General features: G+C 46.4%; 5 protein-coding genes across 7 annotated transcripts in view; 1 reads left to right on the forward strand and 4 right to left on the reverse strand.

Moving 5' to 3' along the window:
• Positions 1-329: 329 nt before the first annotated feature.
• LOC144206315 (serine/threonine-protein phosphatase 2A 56 kDa regulatory subunit epsilon isoform) lies at positions 330-7,845 on the reverse strand. Of its 2 annotated transcripts, none has more exons than XM_077731235.1 (13): positions 7,635-7,845; positions 4,414-4,565; positions 2,929-3,125; positions 2,761-2,862; positions 2,599-2,691; positions 2,387-2,517; positions 2,250-2,309; positions 2,071-2,179; positions 1,924-1,977; positions 1,686-1,856; positions 1,486-1,613; positions 1,315-1,416; positions 330-781 (listed from the first exon to the last, which is right to left on the reverse strand). In XM_077731235.1, the coding sequence occupies exons 1-13, from the start codon at positions 7,661-7,663 to the stop codon at positions 682-684; spliced, it is 1,428 nt and encodes a 475-aa protein (XP_077587361.1). In that variant the 5' UTR covers positions 7,664-7,845; the 3' UTR covers positions 330-681. The 2 variants fall into 2 exon arrangements, with proteins under 2 accessions (XP_077587361.1, XP_077587360.1); XM_077731234.1 differs by lacking the exon at positions 7,635-7,845 and adding an exon at positions 5,200-5,417.
• Positions 7,846-8,835: 990 nt separating this feature from the next.
• wdr89 (WD repeat domain 89) lies at positions 8,836-11,076 on the reverse strand. 2 transcript variants are annotated; one of them, XM_077731369.1, is made up of 3 exons: positions 10,533-11,076; positions 9,786-10,185; positions 8,836-9,698 (listed from the first exon to the last, which is right to left on the reverse strand). In XM_077731369.1, the coding sequence occupies exons 2-3, from the start codon at positions 10,167-10,169 to the stop codon at positions 8,994-8,996; spliced, it is 1,089 nt and encodes a 362-aa protein (XP_077587495.1). In that variant the 5' UTR covers positions 10,170-10,185; positions 10,533-11,076; the 3' UTR covers positions 8,836-8,993. The 2 variants fall into 2 exon arrangements, with proteins under 2 accessions (XP_077587495.1, XP_077587494.1); XM_077731368.1 differs by having other exon boundaries at positions 10,615-11,067.
• A 949-nt stretch (positions 11,077-12,025) lies between these two features.
• On the reverse strand, positions 12,026-14,445 carry LOC144206863 (sphingosine-1-phosphate phosphatase 1-like). Its single transcript, XM_077732062.1, has 3 exons — positions 13,690-14,445; positions 12,714-12,803; positions 12,026-12,648 (listed from the first exon to the last, which is right to left on the reverse strand). Exons 1-3 carry the CDS (start codon positions 14,236-14,238, stop codon positions 12,163-12,165), a joined length of 1,125 nt encoding a protein of 374 aa, XP_077588188.1. The 5' UTR covers positions 14,239-14,445; the 3' UTR covers positions 12,026-12,162.
• Positions 14,446-14,584: 139 nt separating this feature from the next.
• Positions 14,585-16,617, reverse strand: myct1b (myc target 1b). Its single transcript, XM_077732063.1, has 2 exons — positions 16,047-16,617; positions 14,585-15,727 (listed from the first exon to the last, which is right to left on the reverse strand). The coding sequence occupies exons 1-2, from the start codon at positions 16,099-16,101 to the stop codon at positions 15,279-15,281; spliced, it is 504 nt and encodes a 167-aa protein (XP_077588189.1). The 5' UTR covers positions 16,102-16,617; the 3' UTR covers positions 14,585-15,278.
• A 230-nt stretch (positions 16,618-16,847) lies between these two features.
• The window catches only part of syne1b (spectrin repeat containing, nuclear envelope 1b), a 32,824-nt gene continuing 26,718 nt past the window's right edge, over positions 16,848-22,953 (forward strand). The window contains exons 1-10 of the mRNA XM_077731526.1: positions 16,848-17,025; positions 18,585-18,713; positions 21,034-21,095; positions 21,351-21,446; positions 21,704-21,787; positions 21,885-21,977; positions 22,071-22,237; positions 22,318-22,514; positions 22,578-22,687; positions 22,886-22,918. Of these exons, the coding sequence (XP_077587652.1) occupies positions 18,647-18,713; positions 21,034-21,095; positions 21,351-21,446; positions 21,704-21,787; positions 21,885-21,977; positions 22,071-22,237; positions 22,318-22,514; positions 22,578-22,687; positions 22,886-22,918 (909 nt within the window). The 5' untranslated portion in view covers positions 16,848-17,025; positions 18,585-18,646. The remainder of the gene's footprint in view (positions 17,026-18,584; positions 18,714-21,033; positions 21,096-21,350; positions 21,447-21,703; positions 21,788-21,884; positions 21,978-22,070; positions 22,238-22,317; positions 22,515-22,577; positions 22,688-22,885; positions 22,919-22,953) is intronic.

Genomic DNA, 22,953 nt, shown 5'->3' on the forward strand with positions numbered 1-22,953 from the left:
GTGTTGCCACCATGTTGCATGTGGCACACCGTCATAGATATTACGTATAATAGAATACTTCCGTGAGCGACTGCACTCAGCTCCTAGTTAGCGTACCCTATTAGCTAGCGTATGCTATGGCCGCTCTTGGAACCTATTGTTGTTTGTTAGCGCGGCTATCATTACGTCATATTAAGAGCGACGCACAATAAATGGCTACCATTCCGTTAATATTGTGCTATTATGTAAATAGTATTTGATATATGGCCTGACATTCTATCTTGCTTAATTTCTATCTTTTTATAGTTTTAAACAAACGCTGTTGTATTCATTTGACACACACAGCAGTCTCCTTTTCTATTTGTTTCTTCCTTTTATTATTATTTTTGTTTAGGTTTTTTTCCCGTCTGTTTGCAATAATATCAGTTGAAGGGAAAAAAGAAAAAATAATTATTTACAGTGTCGAAAGCATTAAAACAGACATGGTGATGAATCTATTGTAAAGTAATCGCACAAACACAAGAAAGAAAAAAAAAAAAGAGAAGAAAAAGAAAAACAATGAAGAGAGAGACCGGCGACGGGCAGGCCCGTCCAAACTGCTGCGGACGCTTTTTTTTTTTTCCGGGGAAGGTGGTGAAGATCTCGGATGGGGGGAGTGGCCGGGGTCGGGGGGTCAGCTGACGCCGGGGTCGGCAGAAGACGTTAAGTGGGGATGATGCCGTCGCTCCTTAGGCCTCGCTTCAGCTCCAAGTCCTCCAGCTTCTTCCACAGTTCTTCGCGCTCCTTCTCCTTCTTCTTCTCCCTGGGATAACAAAAAAATAATAAAATAAACTTCCATTTTGCTTTTGGGAAGCACCAGTCCTTCCTTCCACTTTATTGTCTATACCACGTGTCAAAGTGGCGGCCCGGGGGCCAAATCTGGCCCAGTGCATCATTTTGTGCGGTCCGGGAAAGTCAATGATGAGTGCCAACTTTCTGTTTTAGGGTCAAATTAAAATTAAGAGTATAGATGTATATTACATTCCTGGATTTCCCCCATTTTAAATCAATAACTGTAAATTTTTAATGATGTGTTTTTAGTTAAAAAATAATTGAGTAAAATCTAAAAATATATAAAAAAGCTAAAATAAACATTGTTTTAGATCCATAAAAACATTCAGGGATTTTAATCCATTAAAAAAAACCTAAATAGTATAACTAAAATAGACATTGCGTTCAATTGAAATATCAACCAAATAAAGTAAATCCTCACTTCCATCTTATTTTGACTAACATTTATTTCCAAAAACCAGCCGCCTATTTGGTTAGCGCTAAGCTAAACCTCAAGTTCCTTACCTCTGACGGTCCGACTTGTAAGTGGAGGTGAGTTCATCGAACAAGGTGCTGTTCATCTCCATGAAGGCCTTCAGCACGTTATACACCAGCGCCACGATGGCCCTGAGGACAGGAAACGACAAGTTAAGCACGAGCAAGGACGTTAGCGCCGACTAGTGGCGGCAATCTCACTGATTCCAGTGTTCTTTGGAGATGCGGTAGAGGCTGGCAAACATGATGGGCAGGATGACACTGGAATTCTCCTCAATGAGGCTCATGATGTACTCGTTATTCCAGTAGTAGAGCGCTCGTTCTGCCACCTGTGGGGGGACAAAGGCGGGGCTTGACCGTCACCGGCTCGTCGTCACGGCGATGGCCACCAATCGACTGACCTGGAAGTGCGGGCTGGACACGCATCTGGAGATCTGTTTAAAGAGGGGCTCCTGGATCTTGACAAACTGGGTGGGATCGATAACGTCCAGGATTTCCTCCAGCTCGCCCAGGAACATCACCTCTTTTTGACTGCACGTTTTGGGCCAGAATTTCAGCAATCCTCGGATAACCTGGACATATTTGTGCAAAATTTATTGATGGTTGTCGCTAAAAAAGATGCACGCGGGGGGTACTTACGGGCTCCGTTAATGTGGGGTCCTTCTCTAGGAACTGTACAATGCAATACGCCAACTGGAAAGAAAAAAAATCAATTTGGGAGGCTGTGGGCGGAGCATTTGGGACTTGGGAAGCTGTGGGCGGAGCTATAGGGAATTGAGTCCGTACCTGTGCGTGAAAGAGCGACAGACTGCGAACCGTGTGCAGCGGGATCAACACCTTGACCAGAAACTGTTTATGCTCCGCCTTCAGCGGCAGCGCAAAACCATTGATTATACTGCGTGGCAAAAAGACAAATTGTTAAGGGGGCGTGGCATAACCGGGTGCCAGGTGCGGGGTTGCCATACCTGCCCAGGATCTCCAGCAACTCCGCCACCCCGTTGAAGTGCTCCGTCTCATACACAAAACTGTGGAGGAGGGAGAGAGAAAGGTCAATGCAAAAGGTGGGCGTCGTCCATTGGCCGAATCGAGAGACGGTGCTGACCGTAAAAAAATATTATTGATCTGTTTTCGTATAAAAGCCCTCAGTCCCAGGAATTTGCCGTAGATTCTATGCAGAACCGTCTTCAGGTAGTCTCGCTCCCGAGGGTCCTCGCTGTCAAACAGCTCCAGGAGCTAAGGACGGAGGGAAGAGGGGGCGGGGCCAAGTCAGCCTCGGAGGAGACAAGAAGAGGAGGCGTGGCCGGCGGTGAACACCTGTAGGACGAACTTCTGGTCTATGTACTTTTTGGCAATGCTGGGCTGGAACTCCTGACTCTCCAAGAAACGGATGAAGAACTCGTAGACCAACTGAGGAAGACGGAAAAGACAAGTTAATTCTCAAGGCCACGCCCCCTTTCTGTTAATCTTGGGTCCGACCTGTAGGTGAGGCCAGGACGCTTCCAGCGTGGGCTCGTCTTCTTCGGGGTCAAACTCGTTGCTGTCGCTGGGCGGGAGGGTCCGGAAGATGTTGTGAGACACCTGTCCGGACAAGAGAGGTTGGGAAAATGAGTTGGGGGAATGGCCCCGAAGCGACGCCCACCTTACCATTTTGACCACTTCCGGGTAGGCCTGCTCGGTCAGGTATTCGCGGCTGACGGTCACGTAGTCCACCAGCTCGTTGAGCGTGGAGCGTTTGTACTCCTTCATCTTCAGGTCCGACAGCGTGTCCATGAAGTCGAAGACGGTGCAGCACTGCTGCAGCTTCTTCAGGAACAGCTCCGGCTGCTCCGGGGGAGGTACGTCTATCGAGGGCGGAAGGGGGCGGAGCCACGGACCAGGACCAGACCAAGAAAGAAGAAATACCGGGAAAAGAGGAAAGGCAACACAAGGAAATTAATGTACGGCAAAAAAAAAAAAAAAAATCCCCAAAAAGTAGACATGTCACTCAGGTCTCGGACGTTTGGTCCCCGGACGTTTGGTCGCCGGGTCAAATGGTGACCCAGCTCTCAAAATTATATTCATGAGAGAGTTTAATATCTAAGTACTGTTTAAATCTAAGTACGGTTTAACATCCAAGTACTGTTTAATATCTACGTAATGTTGAAAACAGTAGAAATTTAGATATTAAACTCTCATGAATATAATTTTGAGAGCTAGTTTCAACGGTAAACTGTCACCATTTGACCGGCGACCAAACGTCCGGTCAAGCGTCACTCCAAGCTATTGAAAAAGTTATCAGCTACCTTAAGGTGCCTGGCAGCCATTTTAAGAGCGCGTGATCGACGAAGCCGCGTGCTAACTTTAACGAGGGGTGCGCTAGTCCGACACCCACCCCGACGCCACGGCTTCTGTCCCTCCCGGATTCGGACGCCGGAGCTACCTTCGCCGTTCGCTCGTGGCAAGCTTTGCTAGAAATATGTAAAGGGACACCCCGTAGCTCGGGTTTCTGGCAAGTAAGGGAGGGGAGGGGGGCAGAACACGGGGTCCCTCGCCTCTTTACCGGAAATAGCGTTCAAGTCCAAAGGTCGGAAGGTACGGACGTGACATCTGAACTCGCTGGTTGCTGAAAAAAATCATCCGTTTAGACATGAGGATATATGGCCGTGCTATATTTATACGCGGCGCCGGGTCATCGACACGCTCGCGCCGAGAATCCAATTATCGTTTGGAAATGATTTAAGGAACGGATGAGTGGCTAGAAAAAGTTTCTGCCAGACTAGCGCGTCCAAAAGAGATGCCAAGGGGGTGTTGAAGCAATGCCTGAGAGCATCTGATTTAGGAAAAACAGACTTAAAGTGTAATTGCGCATGGAGCCACTGGAGGGCAGTGAAACGCTCGTTAAAAACAAACAATACGTCATTAACAAACATAAGCAACAAAATGAATGGATACTTTAGGTCTCTTTTGTTGGAGATAAAATAGTTAGAAATGTTTAATTTAATCCTAATTGTTGTTTAATACTTATTTTCTTCATTTTTTTTAGAAGGATACAATTTTAAAAGAGTTAGAGTTGTGGGAGAGGCAAGAAATGTCTGATTATTCCTTAACAGAAAATAAATGCAGATTTTCCCTAAACAATGGGCGACTTACCCTTGAGCAATGGCAAGGGCGTGAGCTCGATGGGCTTTCCCTGTGAGCGGAATTGGGAAGAGCTCTGCGAGCGCTTCTGCTTGGCCTTCCGGACGGACTTTCGGGAAAATCCGTCCACTTTGTCCACGGAAGTGGCTGCCGAGGACATCGCCCTGTTGGGAGGAATAAACAAAAAAACAACAACACGGGACTTTAAAAAACGGCAGTCAAACGGCACGGCACCCCCTTCCTCCAGTTAGTACAAGTAAGAAGTTTGAAGTCACTAATCACATTGCGGGAAAGTACATTAGCATAAGCTACGCTAGCTCGTCTTTTGGTGCTATTGACAATAACAGATGCCATCCAACATGGCAGCCAATGAGGAGACAGGAAAAAAAAAGTGCTCAGCGAATGAAAATTATGTGATTCGCTGCCAACCCTCCTTCTCCTAATGCACTAAATGTTTATCTCTGACTTAGTTTATGAGCAGTAAATGTCCAAGCCATTGTAAATCTCTTGTTTTGGTAGACGGGACGACCAATCAAAACCGACGTCACGGGATTAGCAGGTGACTGCAAGAGAGAGGCCCGTCCGCTCAAAGATCTATCGCCACGACAACGAGTTTCTCCCCTGTCCGGCCGACCGGTCCGGGAGGAGACAATGAACCGAGATCAATGACAGTGGCGGCGGCCATTTTGACTGGGTTCCAAATGGGCCCGACCGGACTCGAGCACCGCTTCTAGCCCGTCATCACGCGCGTACTGACCTCCCTAAAAAAAAACACGCCATCTTTTTTTTCTCCCTCACCTGTGCGGAGGGGCGGCGCCCTCCCCGTGCACCACCATCAGTCTGTCGCTACGGACACCGAAAACCACGGCGAGCGAGCGGAGGAAGGAAGGAAGGAAAAAAGGAGGACGGAAGGTAGGAAGGAAGGAAGAGAGGAAGGAGGAAAAAAAGAAGGCACGGCACTGCCGCCGCCGCAGGAAGCTTTTCCTCCTCTGGTCGCTCTTACATAAGCAGACTGATGACATCACACCAGATTACAGGGAAGGAGGGGGGAGGAAGCGAGGGAGGGAGGGAGGAGCCAGGGATTACGCCAGGAAAAGAAGCAAGATGCTAACCTTCAAGATATGCTTGAAATCAATGAAAACGACAAAATGTTTTGAAAAATGACGTTTCCTAGATCAGAATGATCACTGATGTCCGCCATTTTCCAATTTCCAAATAAAAACGACAATCTTGTCCAAAATCAGCATGTGATCACCTAGTTTTTGAGAAAAGAAAAGTGCAACTCCGCCAAAATTGGACAAAAAATGTCCCCATACATTTCCAACACTAAACATCACATCTTTGTCAATGGCCCCCAAAATTGAATTCCTGACTTGACATGCCACTCCATATTTTGCCCTGGATGATAATATTTGTGTAGTCCTAATTTCCAATTAAGACGACATGGAGACAATTGCATTCCTCCGCAAAAATAAATAAACATCTCGGAGGCGTGCTGTCCAATTGAGAGGATTTGGAATGTTTGAAGGTTAAACAAAGTCCAAGTCGGATGAGCTTAATTGTTAGTCCTGAAAGCTGATTTGAGGATTTGATTTTCCGCGCTTTCACTTTGCTCTAAAATCAAAGCATCATCCGCACCATTACGATTTTTTGTGGGCGTAAAAGTTAAGTCCGTTTACCCTTAATGTCAACAAACAAAATGGCGTTGCTAACTATCCCCATTGACCAATGGCTGCAGACATGGGCCATTTTATATCCCAATGTAGTACATTGTTACTTAACAACTATCAAGTAGTGCTGCAACCTAAAACCAATCCACTGTAAAGTGAAGTATATGTATTTTTGCTCAATTGTAAAGATATCTAATCATCTACTATTATGTGTAGTAGTTTTGACTTTGAAAACTGCTGAACATTAAGTTGGCATATGGTTATTAATAATAATAAGTATAAAAATTGCAATACATGTTATTATATATTATTATTTCCAATTGTTTGGCATTAATTACTCACATACGGTTGCCAGAGGAACTTAGATTGGCTATCCCAGTCGTAAAATGTGGATATCTGATGTTTACACTCGCCGATAGACTAGCATTAGCTTCCTGGCAGAGCAATTAGCATTATCGCTCTTTACCTGTGATTGCAAACTTATTTATTAACAGATACGAGGTAAGAATTGGGTTGAAGGACGTAAATTGGCCAATGTTGTGGGGCTAAGGGTACTAAAACTACCGAGATTTTTTTTTCTCAAAAATGTAGCACTGTCCCTTTAAATGATGTTCGTCTCCATGTTACACTTAGATTGGACATAGAGCACCGTCAATGGCAGACAATAAGTTAAGCAGTCCTTGATAAAGCTATGGTAACAACGACTTTACAACCAAGTAACTATTCAGTCATTTAATAATACAAAAAACAGATTTTTAACACAACCAGCTTTCAGAATATGTATCAAAAAACCCCAAAGTCGCTACAACACAACTACAAAGTGACCAAGTTTTACCCTAGATACATTGGAAATAGCAGTAAACAATAACTAAGTATACAATCATCCAAATTGAACTGACAAGTTTTATCATTTTGATCAAATCTTGTCTTTCGTCCTGCTCTCGTGGAACATCTTAACTGTCAAAAAGCATAAAGCGTGCATACCTGCAACGAGCGAGCATATACACCCTAGCCTAGCCGTATTCCCCTAAGCATTACTGTTTATCTATTCCGGCCCAAACTTATGAGATAAAGTGCAAAAAAACAATGTAACTTAAATGGTGTCATTTTTACACTTTTGAGGCACGTAACGTCTATATGTAAGACGAGAAGACTCAAGCCAGTTGGGCTCTTTCCGGCCGCTTTGGGGCCTGTTCATTGCCTTCCCTTCTAGGCTTGACAGCTAGCCGACTAGCACGGATAGCTTCCCGTGTCTCTAAGTGGAGCATTCGGGTGGGAAGCGCAAGTTCCAGGCTTTGATTAGGAAGAGTTACAGCAAATGACACCCGAGAGGCGAACATTCTGCTGGCTAGCGGCGCGCACCGAGTTAGACGAGCCTAAAAACTAAGCAGCTAACCCGCTAGCTAGCCGCAGCGGGTTAGCCTCGAACTGGAAGCTAAACTAGCCGTTAGCACGTCGTCGTCCTCGGCAAAAGCAAAGGCAACACACAAAACGCAAATGGTGACAAATGAGCTATTACGCACAATCGAGTCGGTGGGTTTCTATGAAGCCGGAAGACTTTACCTGGGCGGGTTCGGACGGTCACCCATCATCCCAGATGCAAAAACCGAGGCTGAGCGGAGCTAATGCTGCTAGCGAGAGAGCCGACACACTGACGGTGGCTTTGGCTGGCTCGGGGGTTGGGGGGGCGACTCAAGGCCAGGCTGGACGCGCCGTCCCGAGTCCCGACAAGCCGCTGTTAGTTCCAACGGGAGGGGGTGGAGGACGGGGGCTACTTTACCTTGATCCAGCGGCGAAGAGTTCTCCTATGTTTGCAAATCTAGCGGGCCCTGGGGGTGGGGGCGGCTAAGTGCGGGGAGGGGGGGGACTACCTCCAGCTCGGTGCGGACAGCCTCGGCTCCCAGGCGGCGGGTGGCACAAGCTAGGCTCTTCCCGTCCTCAAACTCCCACCAAGAAAGAAGGGCCAGCGAGCGCTATTCCATTCCCCCTTCCCCTTGGCTCGGGTTCCCGGAATCGTGACGGCGGCGCTGCGGATGCTCGTGTCCGGCTGCGGGTGTTCTCCTCTCCAATACGGGCTGCTGCTGTTGCTGCTTCTTCTTGTCACCTATTGTCAACACCACACCGCACACATAACACAAGCACAGTAATGTGTTCGGTAGGCGGGGCCCCGGGGACGTAGCGCCACGCTCATTGGCTGGGGTCTGCGAACTGCGTCCTTGCCATTGGAGTGGGAGACACGTCAGTCAGAGGCTCGGGCGGGGCCGGGCTCTGACGCCGTCATCTCGGTTAGACTAAGAAGTCGGCTGGGCAGCGGGGAACTAGCCGAGACAGAAAGGGGCAACGATGCACGGGGGTCGGACGGCAACTTGTTTGTTGTGCCGGAACGTTTGAGACAAAAGTGTCATGAGCGTCGGTATTTGCACGCTTTTGTTGGGCGGCTCGGCCTCCACACGCTCGGCCCAAGAGCGACAGGCTAATGCTAGCCTCGCAAAACTTAGCATTAGCCGCCAGATGAAAGCAAGGAACACGCATGACGTCATTCACGTGCATGACAGTGGCACAAGCATTCCTCGCATCGATATCATGCTTATAGGAAGCTAGATGTCTGATTCAGACGAGCGCCGGGGTTTGGTCCGACATTTTGGGTCGGAGCCTTTCGGTAAATCCTATAGAATACAATAAAGTGACACAAAATTAACTTTTAACTTCCATTTATAACATTAGACATCAAATGCACTTAAAGGAGTACCATTCACAATCAACATTCATTTGGAAATCACCATTTATTTTCACTCAGCAATAATAAAATACAAAACAAACATGGCTATTGACAATAACAGACGTCCAATCTTTTCCAATCTAAAATGGACCTCGCCAAGTTCATGTCAAGGATGCGCTATTGTGCAAATAGGCCTTTGTTGCTCAGTATGGCGACGGATTGGCGCGTTTGTTTTTTTTGAGACTTCCAGATTTGAGTTTGAGCGCAGAAGAACTTTTGCCACGGTCCACTTTCCACAGCGAGAGAAGCCCGTCCTCTCCACCGGTGAAGAGCGCCCCCCGTGCCTCGTCCCAGGCGAAGCACCTGACGGTGGCGGCGTGCCCTCCACGCAGACTCCCGAGCTGCTGTAACCCGTCGCCATCGCACTCCATCAGCAGAATGTTCCCATCCCGGTCACCACCTGCCACCAGCATCTGGGGCCGCCCCTCCAGCCCGGCCCCGCCCAGCAGGTAGTCGAGGCTCCGCCCATCGGGCGCCTTGGTCACACGGCACGCGTCGGACCGATCCAGCAGGGCGTCCGCCTGCTCGGCATCCAGATCCCAGAGGCGCAAGCCCTCGTCGTCCCTGACGCACAACAGTCGCTCTCCGTGGTCGCCGCCCCAGCAAACGGCGGCTACCGAGGACGCGGCGTCGCACGTGCGCTGGAGCGCCTCGTCCTCTGAGCCCCGCCGCAGGTCAAAGACGTTGACCAGGCCGTCCGCTCCACCCGACGCCATCCGGTCTTTATCGTGCGGGTGGAATCGAACCTGCGTGACGTCATCGCCGTGCGACTCGGAGTAGACGCCCAATGGCGGCGATCCGGCCTTCCTGCTATCCCAGAAAACTAAAAAGCTGTCTTCGCCATCCAGCTAAACGCAAAGCAAAAATAGACAGCGATTGGTTAATTCGGTTATGGTAGTTTTTCTTAAAAGAGCGCATAACCGAGCCTACCGTACCGACGTGCCGGCGCAGAGCAACGCGTCACCGCAGCTCAGATCGAAGCTGCAGAAAACATGTGACGGGTCGCCGCGGAATAGCTGCACGGCGTCCGTCCCCGGGTGGCGGACGTCCCACCCGCGGACCTTCCCGTCGGCCGAAGCCGAGTAGAGGAGGCCGGGGCGCGTCCGGGCAAAGGTCAGGCCGCATACTCGCCCGCCGTGCCCTCGATACTCGCCCACGGGGCGTAGCGTGGCCTTGTCGTGCAGCCTTAGTGAGCGGTCGCAGAGCGCCGCCGCCGCTTCCGTCCCGCCCCCGGGAGACAGGGCCACGTCAAGTACGTAGGAGTGATCGTTGTCGGAAATGCAGCTCGTGGCCAGTGACAGGCGGGTGAATTTCTCCATTCCAGCATCACCTGATCTGAAAAAATAAATATATAACATGAAATGTGAGGAAAATCCAATTTATAAAGCATATATGACAAAATATGTCACTGTTGCTAAGGTAAGAATGAAATGTAGCTTAATTAACCGTCATTAGAAGTCATAATTAGTACTTGAAACTAAAAAAAATATAGATAAATAAACAAGGACAGTAACTCTCCAAGTGCTGAATGGCTATTATTGATATGGTCTATATAATTAAAGTATGTCAAAACATAGCATGGAACAACAACAGAGGGCGACATTACGGGATTAAGCATCTGTTACTGCTATTTTCATACGTCAATTTGATTACTTTGTAATGTAGAAGAAGAAAAAATATACCATGTTTCTAAACGTAGCTTGTTTTGACCACAGTCTGTTGCTGAAAATAAATTTCAAAAGTTAGAAGATGTAACTCAACTACCTCAATGTCTTGCTGGAGATGGAGACGAAAATAACGAAAGATGACAACTAAAACTCAATTCCAGAGCCACAACAACAAAAGCAAATGTAAAAGCGAACTGCACATTACACAGGAATCATTTAAAAGGCTAGGTCTCTAAAGCAGAGTCGGCAGCGTAAGCAACTGTCGGCCATTTTGCGTCGCAGTTCTTTTATGGCTATTTTATCTGTAACGGATTAAAACAGTCCTTTCCCCCAACAATAATAAGGTACATTTAGTACATTTTTAACATATTACAGATAATTTAGTGTTTGACAAACATTATAAACGAGACTGTGACTCAAACTGGATTTCAAAAACTATCATTATTCTTTCATTTGAAGTTAGATTACAGTTTATCTGACGTTTTAGGGGTGAACAGTTGCTTGAAAACGAAGAAATTTAAAATAATTTAAAAGTACACACGTCACTGACATGTGATTTTTATGCATCGGCTCCGACGCAAAATGGCAGACAAGTGACTAGTGCTGGTGCCCGTTGGATATGTGGTATCTACGGCAGAGCATGGCGTGGGTGTGTTGCACTCATTCCAGTCCGGGTACAAACAAAGAGTTCCGCTACATCGAATTAGTGCCGTTCTATTGTGTATAGATAGGCTTCAAAATGAACTTTGGCCTGTAAATTATCTATAAATCAAGTCAAACTCATATATTTCATACATTGACCTCACTTATTCGTAATAAATCATAATAGTAGGAGTAGCTAGATTACAACAGAGAACATTTCCATTGTCCAGAGAGATACAAGAGATACAAATAAAAAATCTAAGAATGCTTTTATTTAAAAATCTATTTACACAGTGAATATTCTCATCTTTCATTAAGATTTTTTTTTATCACAGAATTACAAAAAGAAGAAACTTTCAATGCAGGATTTGTCCAAAAACAATAACATTTCTACAAAATGAAATAAGTACTTTTGGACCGAATGCCAAATGGTTTTGGTTCATCTATGAATAAGGCTGGTGTGTTTGCTAATCATGGAATGACATGAAGAAACCAAATCCAACAGTTAGTTCCAAGTGGTCTTTGGATTTCTGTCCTTCAAGATCCCATTGACTGACTGAGAACAGTAAAAATGTGCTTTTCCTGAATTTTGGACTCCCAACATGTCTCCTTAGATCAAAACCTGAGTGCAGTGTAGGTGCCTTTTTTTCTCGATCCACTAAAGTGCACATAAAAAAGTAGTTTTTTTTTACAGTGTTAAAAATACATCCATACTTATGAACACACACATTGAAATGAAGTGGTTGTCAACATAGGCAAAAAAGGTAAAAAAAACACGTTTTCATTTTAAAATATGGCAATTAAGTGCTACATCTGTTTCCCAATGTTGTAATAACAAAGAATCATACCCCCCCCCCTAAAAAAATGTAGAGATCATGAATAGACAGAACACATTGGGTGATTGAAAGGGGCGTGGCTAACAGTCTTCCAAAGGAAAAAATCAATCCAAAATCTCAGAAGAAAGCGGGTCACCTTACAATGCCGTAATCCGAACCCCCCACTTTCAAGACAGCCGCAGTAGGCGAAAAACTGTCGGCGCCAGGAAAAGCACATTGAACCCCACAGCGCCGTAAACCAGGTAGCGGCATGGAATTTCGGCCCGGGGGCGCCGGAGCCGGCGCAACGTCGCCGCCAGCAGCGACGTGGTCAACGCCCGGGTGGCTAGAAGCACCGATACACCGGCCAGCCATCGCAACACGGCAGTGGACGGGCCCCCAGTGGGCGGGACGTCAGTGGGCAGGAGGCCTAGTAGCCGCTCGGCGCGTGTGCCAAGGGCCACGCCGGCGCCCGAGCCCAGGATCTGCGCTGTGTCGGCCCGTGACGTGCTCCAGCCGTCCAGCTTGGAGGAGAGCAGGCCCAGGGCGGCGTGGACGGCCGCTACCGTCGCCGCCGCGTAGCCGTTGGACGCTACTAGTTCGTCTACGGCGCCCAGTGCCGGAAGTAGCAGTGGGAGCATCAGTGCGCTGTAGGCCACGCCCACCATCACGTCCTGTGGGGTGAAGAATTGGATGAAAATGAGTGATTTTTGTAAAGTCGTCATTCAAAATGTCTTACCAGAAGTGAGTGCATGCCCACGTAGATGCGGCTGAGGCAGACTAGCAAGCACCAGCACGCCGCGGCCGTCAAACCTAGCCAAAATGGGTACTGTGGAACATAAACGTCATCTATTTAAAATCAACCAAAAATCATTTATATACAATTAACCATTTTTCAAGTGAAAAATAGGTCTCAGTTTGTCTGCCTTCATTAATTCATCCAGTAATCATTGTTTTCTTAATGCAAAACAGAAAATAACCAACAAATAGTAAAAGTGACTTTGTCGACATCTACTGGTGAAAAAAAGAGTATAGCAAGTGCTCTTGATTATGATTTTGAGTTACAAATATGGCTTGTATGTGGAAAAAGTACTGTAGTTGATGTTGAAAAATGAAAAAACGGGTTTGTGGTGGGAGGCCATATGAAAGGTGATCACCTGATCTTTCCCATAAAGTCTTTTGTTTTCACTTGTGTAAGGGCAAGTAGGGCGAGTTTAGTTTTCCGTGAGGAGAAACGCCAAGCTAACATTCCGGCTCTGCTCCGGCATGTTCTTTCAGGCGACGTTCGAACACGGAAGCCGAAACGAGGGAGTGCAAAGCCTAAGGACAAAGTCTGATCATTTACCGCCACCACCATGCACACTTTACGAGGTCCAAGTTCACCCGTGCACAGGGTAAATGACCGGGTGCGCTCTTAGGGTTTGCATGCAAAAGTTGTCAGGATCGGATACGATCTCAGGACTGACTTTTCTTAAGATGTTCTCTTCAAAAGTAACACATACTCGTACTCACTGTTAAAACCATGAATGTGGAGGTGAAATTTGTGAATCAGGGGGCGGCTTATATGCGAGAAATTGTGAAAATAGACCATTTGAAGGTAATTTTAAGGGTGTGGCTTGTAAATGTAGATGCTAGAAAATACAGTAGGTACTTAATGGAGTAACCATTGACATCCATTGACGTTTCAACCAATTTGTAGCGGAATTAAAACATACCTGCCAACGTCCAAAGGTGAGGAAGAAGAGCGCAAAGGGAATGGCGGTGGCGGACATGGCATGGGTGGAGGGCATGCTGTACTCAGAGTCATACAGGACCTCCACCTTGACGACCGGCGGGGATGCGGGTCTTGACCAGCCTATGAGGTCTTTGGTGCACTGACCCAGATACATGACCCACACCCACAGCATGATCAACCGTCGGCCCACTGCGGGATCCGCGTTCCACACCAGGAACGGAAAGAAGCAGAGGTAGAAGAGTTCATTGCCCAGCTCGGTGCCGAAGGTAAACAAGTAGTAAAGGAAGCGGTTCTCCACCACGAACTCCTGACCCGCGTTGCCCGTCAGGGGGTTCTTGCGGAGCGGTTTGGTGGTCCTGATCGAGCCGTTGTGCTTGATGGAGTCCGATCCCCGCTTCCCGAGTGTGGCGATCTCCCCGCCGGGAGAGGTGGGACGTACCCCGCAAATGTGCTGGAAGCGGGCGACGAGATGGGGGTCCTGGAGGAAGCGGAAGAGATGCCCCAGGGTGGATGGGTTGCGCTTCTCCATTTTGATGGATGCCGACTAGCGAGGTGGGTGTAACACCTCCAAACACCTGGTTAGCGTTAGCATGAGCGAGCTGTGCTAAGCGATGACAAGGGATGCATAATAAAGAATGAGAAAGGGAAGGAAGCAACTGAGTTTAATGAGTCCCAAGTCCGCGAAAAGCAAGAATGTCATGTGACACACGCTCAAGTGGGAAGGGAACACGCCTCCCTGGATGCCTTCCGGTACTGTTAGGAAGAATCGACTTCGGCAACTTGAGATCGAGTTTGAGCTCTTTAATTCACATGAACAGAAGTTACCACAACTTAAAAGACATTCAAGACATTGATAATGGTATCAGATAGGTTTTAGAAGTGTTATAGAAGATTTCATTATGTTCTTATGGGCATCACTAATTTTTAGAAGAAGTGTTCGTAATGTTCCTGAAGGTGCCAAACACCAGGGCGCTGAAGCGTAGACAATATCTTATAGATTTTGAAGAGTAGAGTCGGTGGCGTAAGTGATTAACAGCCATCTTGCGTCGGAAAACGTCCCTGGTTGGCTCTCATTTAGTAGATTGAAAGTGTCTTTTTCGTTTTTGACAAATTGTATATGATAAATTAAGCCGTTTGAAATGTATTGATGCTTCAAGGTGCGCTTTAATTCATTGTTATATGTGAGCCTTGACTTAGAAAATGCCCGACGAGTGACAACGTCCATCTCCTTAACTCACAACATCTAACCACATTGACCTTATATCCCAACACTGAAAAACAAGTCACCTGACGCATAGAAAAAAAAAGTGTTTTCACAAAGGCAAATGTTGGGAATTCATGTTTTAATTATTATTTGAAAACCTCTAAACTGTGTCTTTTTTGTACAACTTGCCATGTACTCAAATGTATACTCTTCTTACCCTTTGGGGATGAAAGGTCAGGGCCCAACACTAACAAACATATCCCCCTCTAAGCACATCTGAAGCAAATCATCAATTATTGATCATTTAATTCAGATGTATTGGTAGTGACATGGACCCCCTACGACCAGAGTTAAGCACCCCTAGCCTACAACTTTTCTGTGAAGTCAAAGTCTTCATGATCGAAGCGAGCGGGCGACTCTTGGTCATCCTGAACGACGCTGTTGTAGGCGGGCGGTGGGGTCTGCGAGGGCAGGAACCCCCTGAGTCCGTTCCCCCCGAGCCAGAAGGAGCGCCGCTTATCCGCTACCGAATCAGACGAATCTTCAACCGGAGCACTCTTTTTACGGCTCGGTGGTCGAAAAGTAGACGTGCGGGAATCCGCTTTGCCGTCCAGGGGCGGCTCTGCGGAGGGTCGGCGGTAGACGCCGATGAAGGTGACGCGGTCGGCCTCCGGTTCCGGCCCCGGCAGGACTCGGGAGCGCCGGGATCGGCGGGCTTCGCGGCGCCGGGATGCCCAGGTCAGGAGGACGTAGAGAAGTGCGCCCAGGATCAAACCCGCCAATGCCGACAAGCAGAAGGCCAGGATTAAGTCGCCTGTCGGGACGGGAAAAGCTTCCATTCAGGTAGTTGTTTTCACATCAAAACAAGCCAAATGCTGTTTTTGGAAGAATAAAAGGTAATATTTTGGGCCCAAAAAGCTCTTCAACACGTGTTCTAGGTCAATATCTCTGAACAAAAATTTGTTTACCAAACTATATTAGCTGAATAATTGAAGAGTTCCTGATGCAATACAAAAAACTAAATGTGGCCTACATAAAAAACGATAGTTTCCCTCATTTTCCTTCTTTTCCCGCACAAAAACCACATTAATATGCTTTTTCCATTCTAAATCTCAGCCAAAACACTCACTCACCCGCATGGAAAGATTTGAATATTTCCAAAAGAGGCTGCGTTTGATTATACGCCATGGAGAATCTCCCGCCAGCTGCCGACTATCCACAAAGGGGGTCTGGTTTCCTTCCCCTCTTTTCAAATGTCAATATCTCAATGAATGCCGCCGTCTCGCCCGCTAACCTCGACTTTTCCCTTCAATCCCCGATTCTTTTTCATCAGAACGGAGACGTGAATGCTAGTCCTCAGAGAGAAAAAGTTGGCGGGAAGTACGCGGGGTATCGGGCCTCTGTGGGGATTTCCTCCCATTGTTGCTCCTTTTCCGCTTTTCCCAAGCTTAAACGAAAAAATGGCTCTCAGAATTTGGACACCAACATGGTCAATGATTGAGTTACATTATTGTTATCGATACGGCCAAATATGAACGGGCCCCTGTGGACGAATGGTCGCTAGGGAACAACTGGCCAATGGGTGAATGTCATTTTCTCCAATTTTAAGACTTATATCTGAGATATCTTCACATTTGAATACTTTTCTTTTTGACTCGCCCCTCGCCCAGCCACGCCCCCTTTATGTTGGCGTAACTCTGCCACTTTGGGGGGCCGGGCTCCAGCACCCCCTTGTGAAGATAACCAGAATGGAAATGAAAGAATGTATAACACTTAAGTTAAGTTTGCAAACTTTGCAGGGTATATATATATATATATATTTTTTTTTTCCTGTATGAAGCGCCTGAAATGACACAAAATGGATCCCAAAATCAGCATTTTTAAAGCCTGTGCATAATATATTCTCCCTTTAAGTTTGCACACGATCACTCTGTGTTTTTGGAGAAGCTCGGCCGTGTATTTTGTAGTTTCCTCCACCTCCTCTTCTCACTCTTTTCTTTTCCTCCGAGCGACCGCGTTTCCATGACAACCAGGCAGGCAACACGCACCCAGTTCCGCCGTGAAACTAAGTTGCTACGAGCCAGTTAGGGGAAAAAGACACTGCAAAACACGGTAAGAGAAAACACTTTTTCAACTTTATACTCTTTTATTCACTTCGTCATCGTGCTTTTGTCAAACTTAGAAGCTCCCCGCAACTTCTCCTTTAAAAAGAAAAAAAAAACAGATGCAAAAAAGGTTGTGGTACAACATAGTCGTAGTTCACTGTTATAAACATCGAGTTGTGCACCTGCCACCATCTTTGTTACCGGCAGCATCCCAGGACAGGACTATACCATTGAGTGGTTTGGATTTTGTAGGGTACCGGAACCGCTCGTGATATCGTATTGTTTGACCTTTCGTGGTGGTCGGCTATTTTGTTTTTATTGCTCAGTCATGACAATCGTTACCCCTTAATTCCCTCCTTGGTGGCATCTGTTTTCCACGCCCACCCCCCTCCAACACATTTGGATCGATCCGGCGGGATCGATGTTTAGGCTTTTTGCTGATCTATCGGTTTTAAGTGCCCGAGGGGGGTTGCCAGATGGAGAATTCACCCCCCGGTTGAATTTTAAAAAAGCAGAAGAAGCTCGAAATATATTGTAAATATCAAATTTTATAATTACTAATAATTTATATTCATGTCTAAGTATAGTTGCCTATTTGTAAGAACTGAAAAGTGTTCGTTTACGTCGAAAAGCTGTGGTGGTACCCTCCAAACATTTGGCTAGCTCAGGTAAGCAAGGCCCGTTTTTGATTAAATTCAATTTCAATGCTTATATATGTTATTTTGAGAAAGTATGTCTTGTTACAGAATTGATAAAACACTTCTAGAAGTGTTGGAATATTATTTTAGGGGTTTTACCGTCGTGTTTGTGTATATATAATGCCAAATATCGGTTAGGCCGAGTTTCGCGCTAAAAGTGAGTGGCTAATCGCTATGCTAGCGGCTAATGTAAGTAATACTATCCGCTAGCATAGTGATTAGCCACCCAGTTTTAGCGCGAAACTCGGCCTAACCGATATTTGGCATTATATTTACACAAACACGACAGTAGAACCCCTAAAATACTATTCCAACACTTCTAGAAGTACTTTACAATGTTTTACCGTCGTGTTTATGTAAATATTATGCCAAATAGCGGTTAGGACGAGTTTCGCACTAAAAGTGTGTGGCTAATCGCTATGCTAGCGGATATTTCAAGTATACATTGTAAAAGCAGTATAGACTTGTAACTAGCTCATTTAAAAGTTCAATTTATGTATTACTACAATGTGTGAAACGCATTTATTTGATAAAAATATGGTTGGTTTACACAGTTTGGCCTGTATTAGTTGTACTGTACTTAGTGGAAATTAGTTTTTCTTTGAACATAATTTTTTTGAGTTTGAAGATTGTAGTCATATTTAATTCTCATTTTGATAGTGAAATTTTGGTGCCAATACATGTGCAGGTAAAAATAAATGTATTTTTTTCCTTTTATGGCTCCTAAATTTGATATGTGAATTAATCAAAGTAATTAATGGATGGATTAGTTGATAACTTAACCTAGCAATAGCTGGAGCCTGATTAAGAACAAACAATGAAAATATCAAATAGGCCAAGAAGTTTAAATTAAACCTACATTTTGCAGACCGTCACAGCCGTTGGACACCGGCTGTAAGCGGAGCACCGGCACCCCCGCGGGTGCGCACCATGGCCTGTCCAAGGCACCGCGTGGCAGGATGTTTGGACATTGCTGGCGTGATGCAAAAACTGCAGGGTGAGTCTATCTACATTATGGCTGATTATAAACATGTCATAAAAGTGCAAAAATAAAATAAAATAACCACATGGTGTTAACAAGTGACTATTTGTGTCCATTTAAAATGCTTTAATTTTATATTAGCAATTAACAATGCAATTTCTGAACCCACATAATGTAATTTTCAGTGATTAGAGGGCATTTGGGGCATTTTTGTGTCAGATATTGTTGATATTAGGTCACATAATGTGAATTTTGGGTCACTTTAGTGTAACTTCCTTATTATTAAATTGCTTCTTGATGACTTTGTTCTTTTTCTGGGTCATTTCCTTTTGATTTGTTTAATTTACAATACAAAAACAGCTAAAACCCAAATAAACTGGCTCATAATACCACTCTTAAGAGTCCAATTTTATTCTCATAGTATTTCAATGAGTGCCCTATTTAGCATTTGTATCCAAAGTACTAATAATAGAAAACAGCAGCTGTTATTTTTAGCATAAAAGCTTTTAGCGCTTCACTGGTCTTGCAAGAATATAAAGGAGTTTTTTTTCATGTGCTCAAAGAATATAAAAGACGTGTGCCTTGTTTCTGTGTCAATTTCTGTGGTTTAGTGATCTTTATCTTGATATTATATTATTCCCCTGTTTTCTTTCATCTGGATTGGATCGGCTGATTCAGGTGAGTCACATACAAAAATATACATTTGGTCCAACACTATTTTTTTCTATTTTGGAAAAGTTTTCTGGAGTGAGGCGACACCGGGTTCTGTAGTCTAATCCCTCCGATTTTCCCACGCGTGATTCCACTTTCCCTAAATTGAATTAATCTGGAGAGATTGTCTGGCATCTCCTGAAGTGATGCGCTTTGCTAGTGCGCGTATCAGTCACGGAGGATTTGGCCAGGGAAAAAGAGCCGCTCAGCCAGTCAGATCACGTATAAGCGCCCCCCCCTCTCCTCTCGCCGCGGATTGGCCGACCTCCGACGACGACGTGACGACGGCGACGGGGTTTTCCGCGCGCATCCGCGGCTCCCGAGGATGGCGACGTCACGGCCGAGTCGGACCGTAAATCGGCCGTCCGGGCGACTGTCGCCACGCGTGTAATACGGGGGGGAGGAGCCGGCTCGGGACCGCGTTCATCCCGGACGGCGACTTTCCATAGTCGCCGCGCCGTGGTCGACTTTCCTCCCGCGCATGGATCTTTGGAATGGCCGTCCACAAGGACGCGGGAGCTAGGAAAACCTCCTTGAATCTGGTCACGGGATTCTTTCAATATCTGCGGGGTGAGTGCCCTCCCAATCACCGACGTCTGCCAAATGTAACCGCCGCATCCGCGTAGGATGACCGAAAGCTGCCGCATAATGCACGAGGGGCCCGCCCGCTACTCGGAATAATAATAGACGCGCCGCCGGCTGTTGCTAGTATCTCGCCGTGACCTCTTTTGAAGATGCACGGAAGCTCTCGCCGCCCTCGGCTGCTAATTAACCTTGCGATGCTGACAGACGGACGGAAGAGGGTTGTCCGTCAGTGCCGTCGTCGCGGATACAGCTGCGTCACCGTGAAAACCGCTTTGGTGAAACGTGCTGCCGGCCGGCGGATACTCCAAGTTCATAAGAATTTCAAATTCGACTAGCGCTCGCAATTTGGAATCTAGGCTGTTTTTCCAGGCTTCTGGAAGTGGTTTGTACGCTCCGGGTTGACAAATAAACATTTCTAAATGTAAATAAGAGGAGAAAAAGCGCATTTACTAGACCAAACAGCGACTGGTCGGTTTCTACATTTCCGGATGGGTCGCTATGACAAATGATGCCATTCGATCTGAGGCTAACGGATAAAATCGCTGACTCACCGCTGGCTTTCCTTGCTCAGGTGCGAACTGCTGTGGTTCATCCATACTTTTCCGCTTGGACATTGTGACGGTTCAGTTTTGGAAAAAAACAACCAAACCAATAGACTTTTTCGCTTTGGTCATCCCAGTTCAACGCATCAAAATACAGTGACGTGCTTCCGTCACAAAGGCGCTTTGTTGTCGTCCTTGCTAGGCCTAGAATGGACAGAGAGTCAAGAGATGAGACTTCGTCAAACCTCAGCGTGTCCTCTACATCATTTAATCACTCTCAAGCGCGCCTGAGCAAGTTTATCGAATAAATAAGTAATGAGCTGTCTTCCCATTTCCGTTCTTCAGTCTAAACAAGTCTGTGCATATTGCTTAATTTCCTACCTGTGCCATACATTCAGTTTTTTGTAGTTAAAATGATGCCTGCAAATACCCCAAAAATCAGTAGAAGGCCATTGCGTTCATGGTTGTCAACTTTGGCTTTTCTGATCTGTTTGCAGATGAGCAAGAAGCTGTGCAGAAGAGAACCTTCACCAAATGGATCAACTCTCACTTGGCCAAGGTAAGGACGAGGGATGGGCCTGTGTCACGAGGGAGGGGCTGACGCAGATGGAGAACAACGGGGCTAGGACATTTCCCAGCAGGCTGTCAATAGACCAAAAAAACAGTGGTATCGGTTAACAAGGCTGATTAGAAGCTTTGTGACATTATGTGGGAAGAAAGTGCAATGTTTTTGTGGTTTTGTTTTTTCTTGTCAGAATGTGAAAATATGTCAGGGTGACAAATGTTTCCGTTATCAATGTGTCTTGTTTTGCAGCACAAACCGCCGCTGGAAGTCAACGATCTTTTTGAGGACATTAAAGATGGGCTGAAGCTTTTGGCGCTGTTGGAAGTGCTGTCAGGTCAAAGACTTGTAAGGTTTTTTTCTCCATCTTTTGTTGGTCCACCATCCCTTGTTTTTCAGGCTTTATCATTATTGACGTCTTCAAATTTGGCCTAATTTAAAATTTTGACTTCATTTAAATGTCACTGCATTTACTTTGAAGCAAATGTTCCCCCTACCAACAATGCGACCCAGAAGCCATTTTGTTTGGGGCAATTAAAGGCTGTTTCATACTTTTAATGGATGGAAACCTTTTTCAAAAAGTTTGACAAGTGTGGTTTTTCCAGCCCTGCGAGCAAGGCCGTCAACTCAAGAGGATTCACTGGCTTTCAAACATCGGGACAGCGCTGAAGTTCCTTGAAGGCAGGAAGGTAGGCGCTTTTTGGGAACTTCTGAGATATCTCAGAGTGGGATAGCGATGGTTTGGTCACCTGGCGAATGAGCGCCTTCTCTCGTCTTTACTTTCAGATCAAACTGGTTAACATTCACGCTACGGACATCGCAGATGGACGACCTTCCATCGTCCTGGGCTTGATATGGACCGTTATCCTCTATTTCCAGGTCTGCTCAAGTCCTCTCTATCCTTTCATAACATGTTAAACTCTTTTAGTGCCATGGAATAGAAGAGATTTCCAATCTTTTGGTCTGGCTCAGATTGAAGAGTTGACCAGCAACCTTCCAGCTCTCCAAGCCTTATCCGCCAGCAACTCCTCGGTGGAGAGTTCCGAAACGGGAAGCCCACCCATGAAGCGCAAAGTGGTCAGGTTTCAGGGCAATGCCAAGAAGGCCCTGCTCAAATGGGTGCAGGCCACCGCTGCCAGGTCAGTCCACCTGGGGCGTAGGAGAGCCAAAATGGCCGCCTTAAATGCTTGGTTTACGGCTATGGCTTATGCTTTCTCAGGCGTCACGGCATCGAGGTGAAGGACTTTGGTCCCAGCTGGCGTGACGGAGTGGCCTTCCAGGCGGTGGTACACGCTGTCCGGCCCGATCTGGTGGACATGCAGGCGGTGCGTCGCAGAAGCAATAAGGACAACCTGGAGGAGGCTTTTGCGCTGGCAGAGAACGAGCTGGGAATCCCCCGTCTGCTGGATCCAGAAGGTGATCTTTCACTGTTTGGCCCATTTACTGTTTTTGGAGCTGACCTCATGCGTTTCTCGACAGACGTGGACGTAGACAAGCCGGACGAAAAGTCCATCATGACGTACGTGGCTCAGTTCCTCAAGCTTTACCCCGACCCTCGGCGCTCGGATGATGACGGCCAACGCGACGAGGTAACCAATATCACTGGAACGTTCCCAACAAAATTGAAACCAATGAGTGGTACCTACGCAGACTTTTGGAACAAAAAGAAAAGCTGAATATTTAGTAAAATCACCCTGAAGACAACACTATGCAACTCTTGATCTTCTTACTCTGACGCTTCTTCTCTTTTGTATGCCTTATTACTACTACTTGCTTTCCTGGGCTAGTTTGACCCTCAAGACATAGAGCAAATGCTCGAGGTATGTCAAATATCTTCTCGCTCTCTTCATCTTCC

The sequence above is a fragment of the Stigmatopora nigra genome, chromosome 13 (assembly GCF_051989575.1).
Source record: "Stigmatopora nigra isolate UIUO_SnigA chromosome 13, RoL_Snig_1.1, whole genome shotgun sequence".
Classification (NCBI taxonomy): Eukaryota; Metazoa; Chordata; class Actinopteri; order Syngnathiformes; family Syngnathidae; genus Stigmatopora; species Stigmatopora nigra.

Bases quoted from the DNA above. Each gene is read 5' to 3' on its own strand.
- LOC144206315 (XM_077731234.1), bottom strand. From the start codon at position 5,237: ATGGTGGTGCACGGGGAGGGCGCCGCCCCTCCGCACAG. The intron at 2,863-2,928 runs GTAAGGTGGGCG...TTGTCCGGACAG, and splicing joins ACCCGGAAGTGGTCAAAATG to GTGTCTCACAACATCTTCCG. The intron at 1,417-1,485 runs GTGAGATTGCCG...TCCTGTCCTCAG, and splicing joins TCCAAAGAACACTGGAATCA to GGCCATCGTGGCGCTGGTGT.
- wdr89 (XM_077731369.1), bottom strand. From the start codon at position 10,169: ATGGAGAAATTCACCCGCCTGTCACTGGCCACGAGCTGCATTTCCGAC. The intron at 9,699-9,785 runs GTACGGTAGGCT...CTTTGCGTTTAG, and splicing joins TGCTCTGCGCCGGCACGTCG to CTGGATGGCGAAGACAGCTT.
- LOC144206863 (XM_077732062.1), bottom strand. From the start codon at position 14,238: ATGGAGAAGCGCAACCCATCCACCCTGGGGCATCTCTTCCGCTTCCTC. The intron at 12,804-13,689 runs GTATGTTTTAAT...TATGTTCCACAG, and splicing joins TCACCTTTGGACGTTGGCAG to TACCCATTTTGGCTAGGTTT. The intron at 12,649-12,713 runs GTAAGACATTTT...TTCACCCCACAG, and splicing joins TGGGCATGCACTCACTTCTG to GACGTGATGGTGGGCGTGGC.
- myct1b (XM_077732063.1), bottom strand. From the start codon at position 16,101: ATGGCGTATAATCAAACGCAGCCTCTTTTGGAAATATTCAAATCTTTC. The intron at 15,728-16,046 runs GTGAGTGAGTGT...CCGTCCCGACAG, and splicing joins ATTCAAATCTTTCCATGCGG to GCGACTTAATCCTGGCCTTC.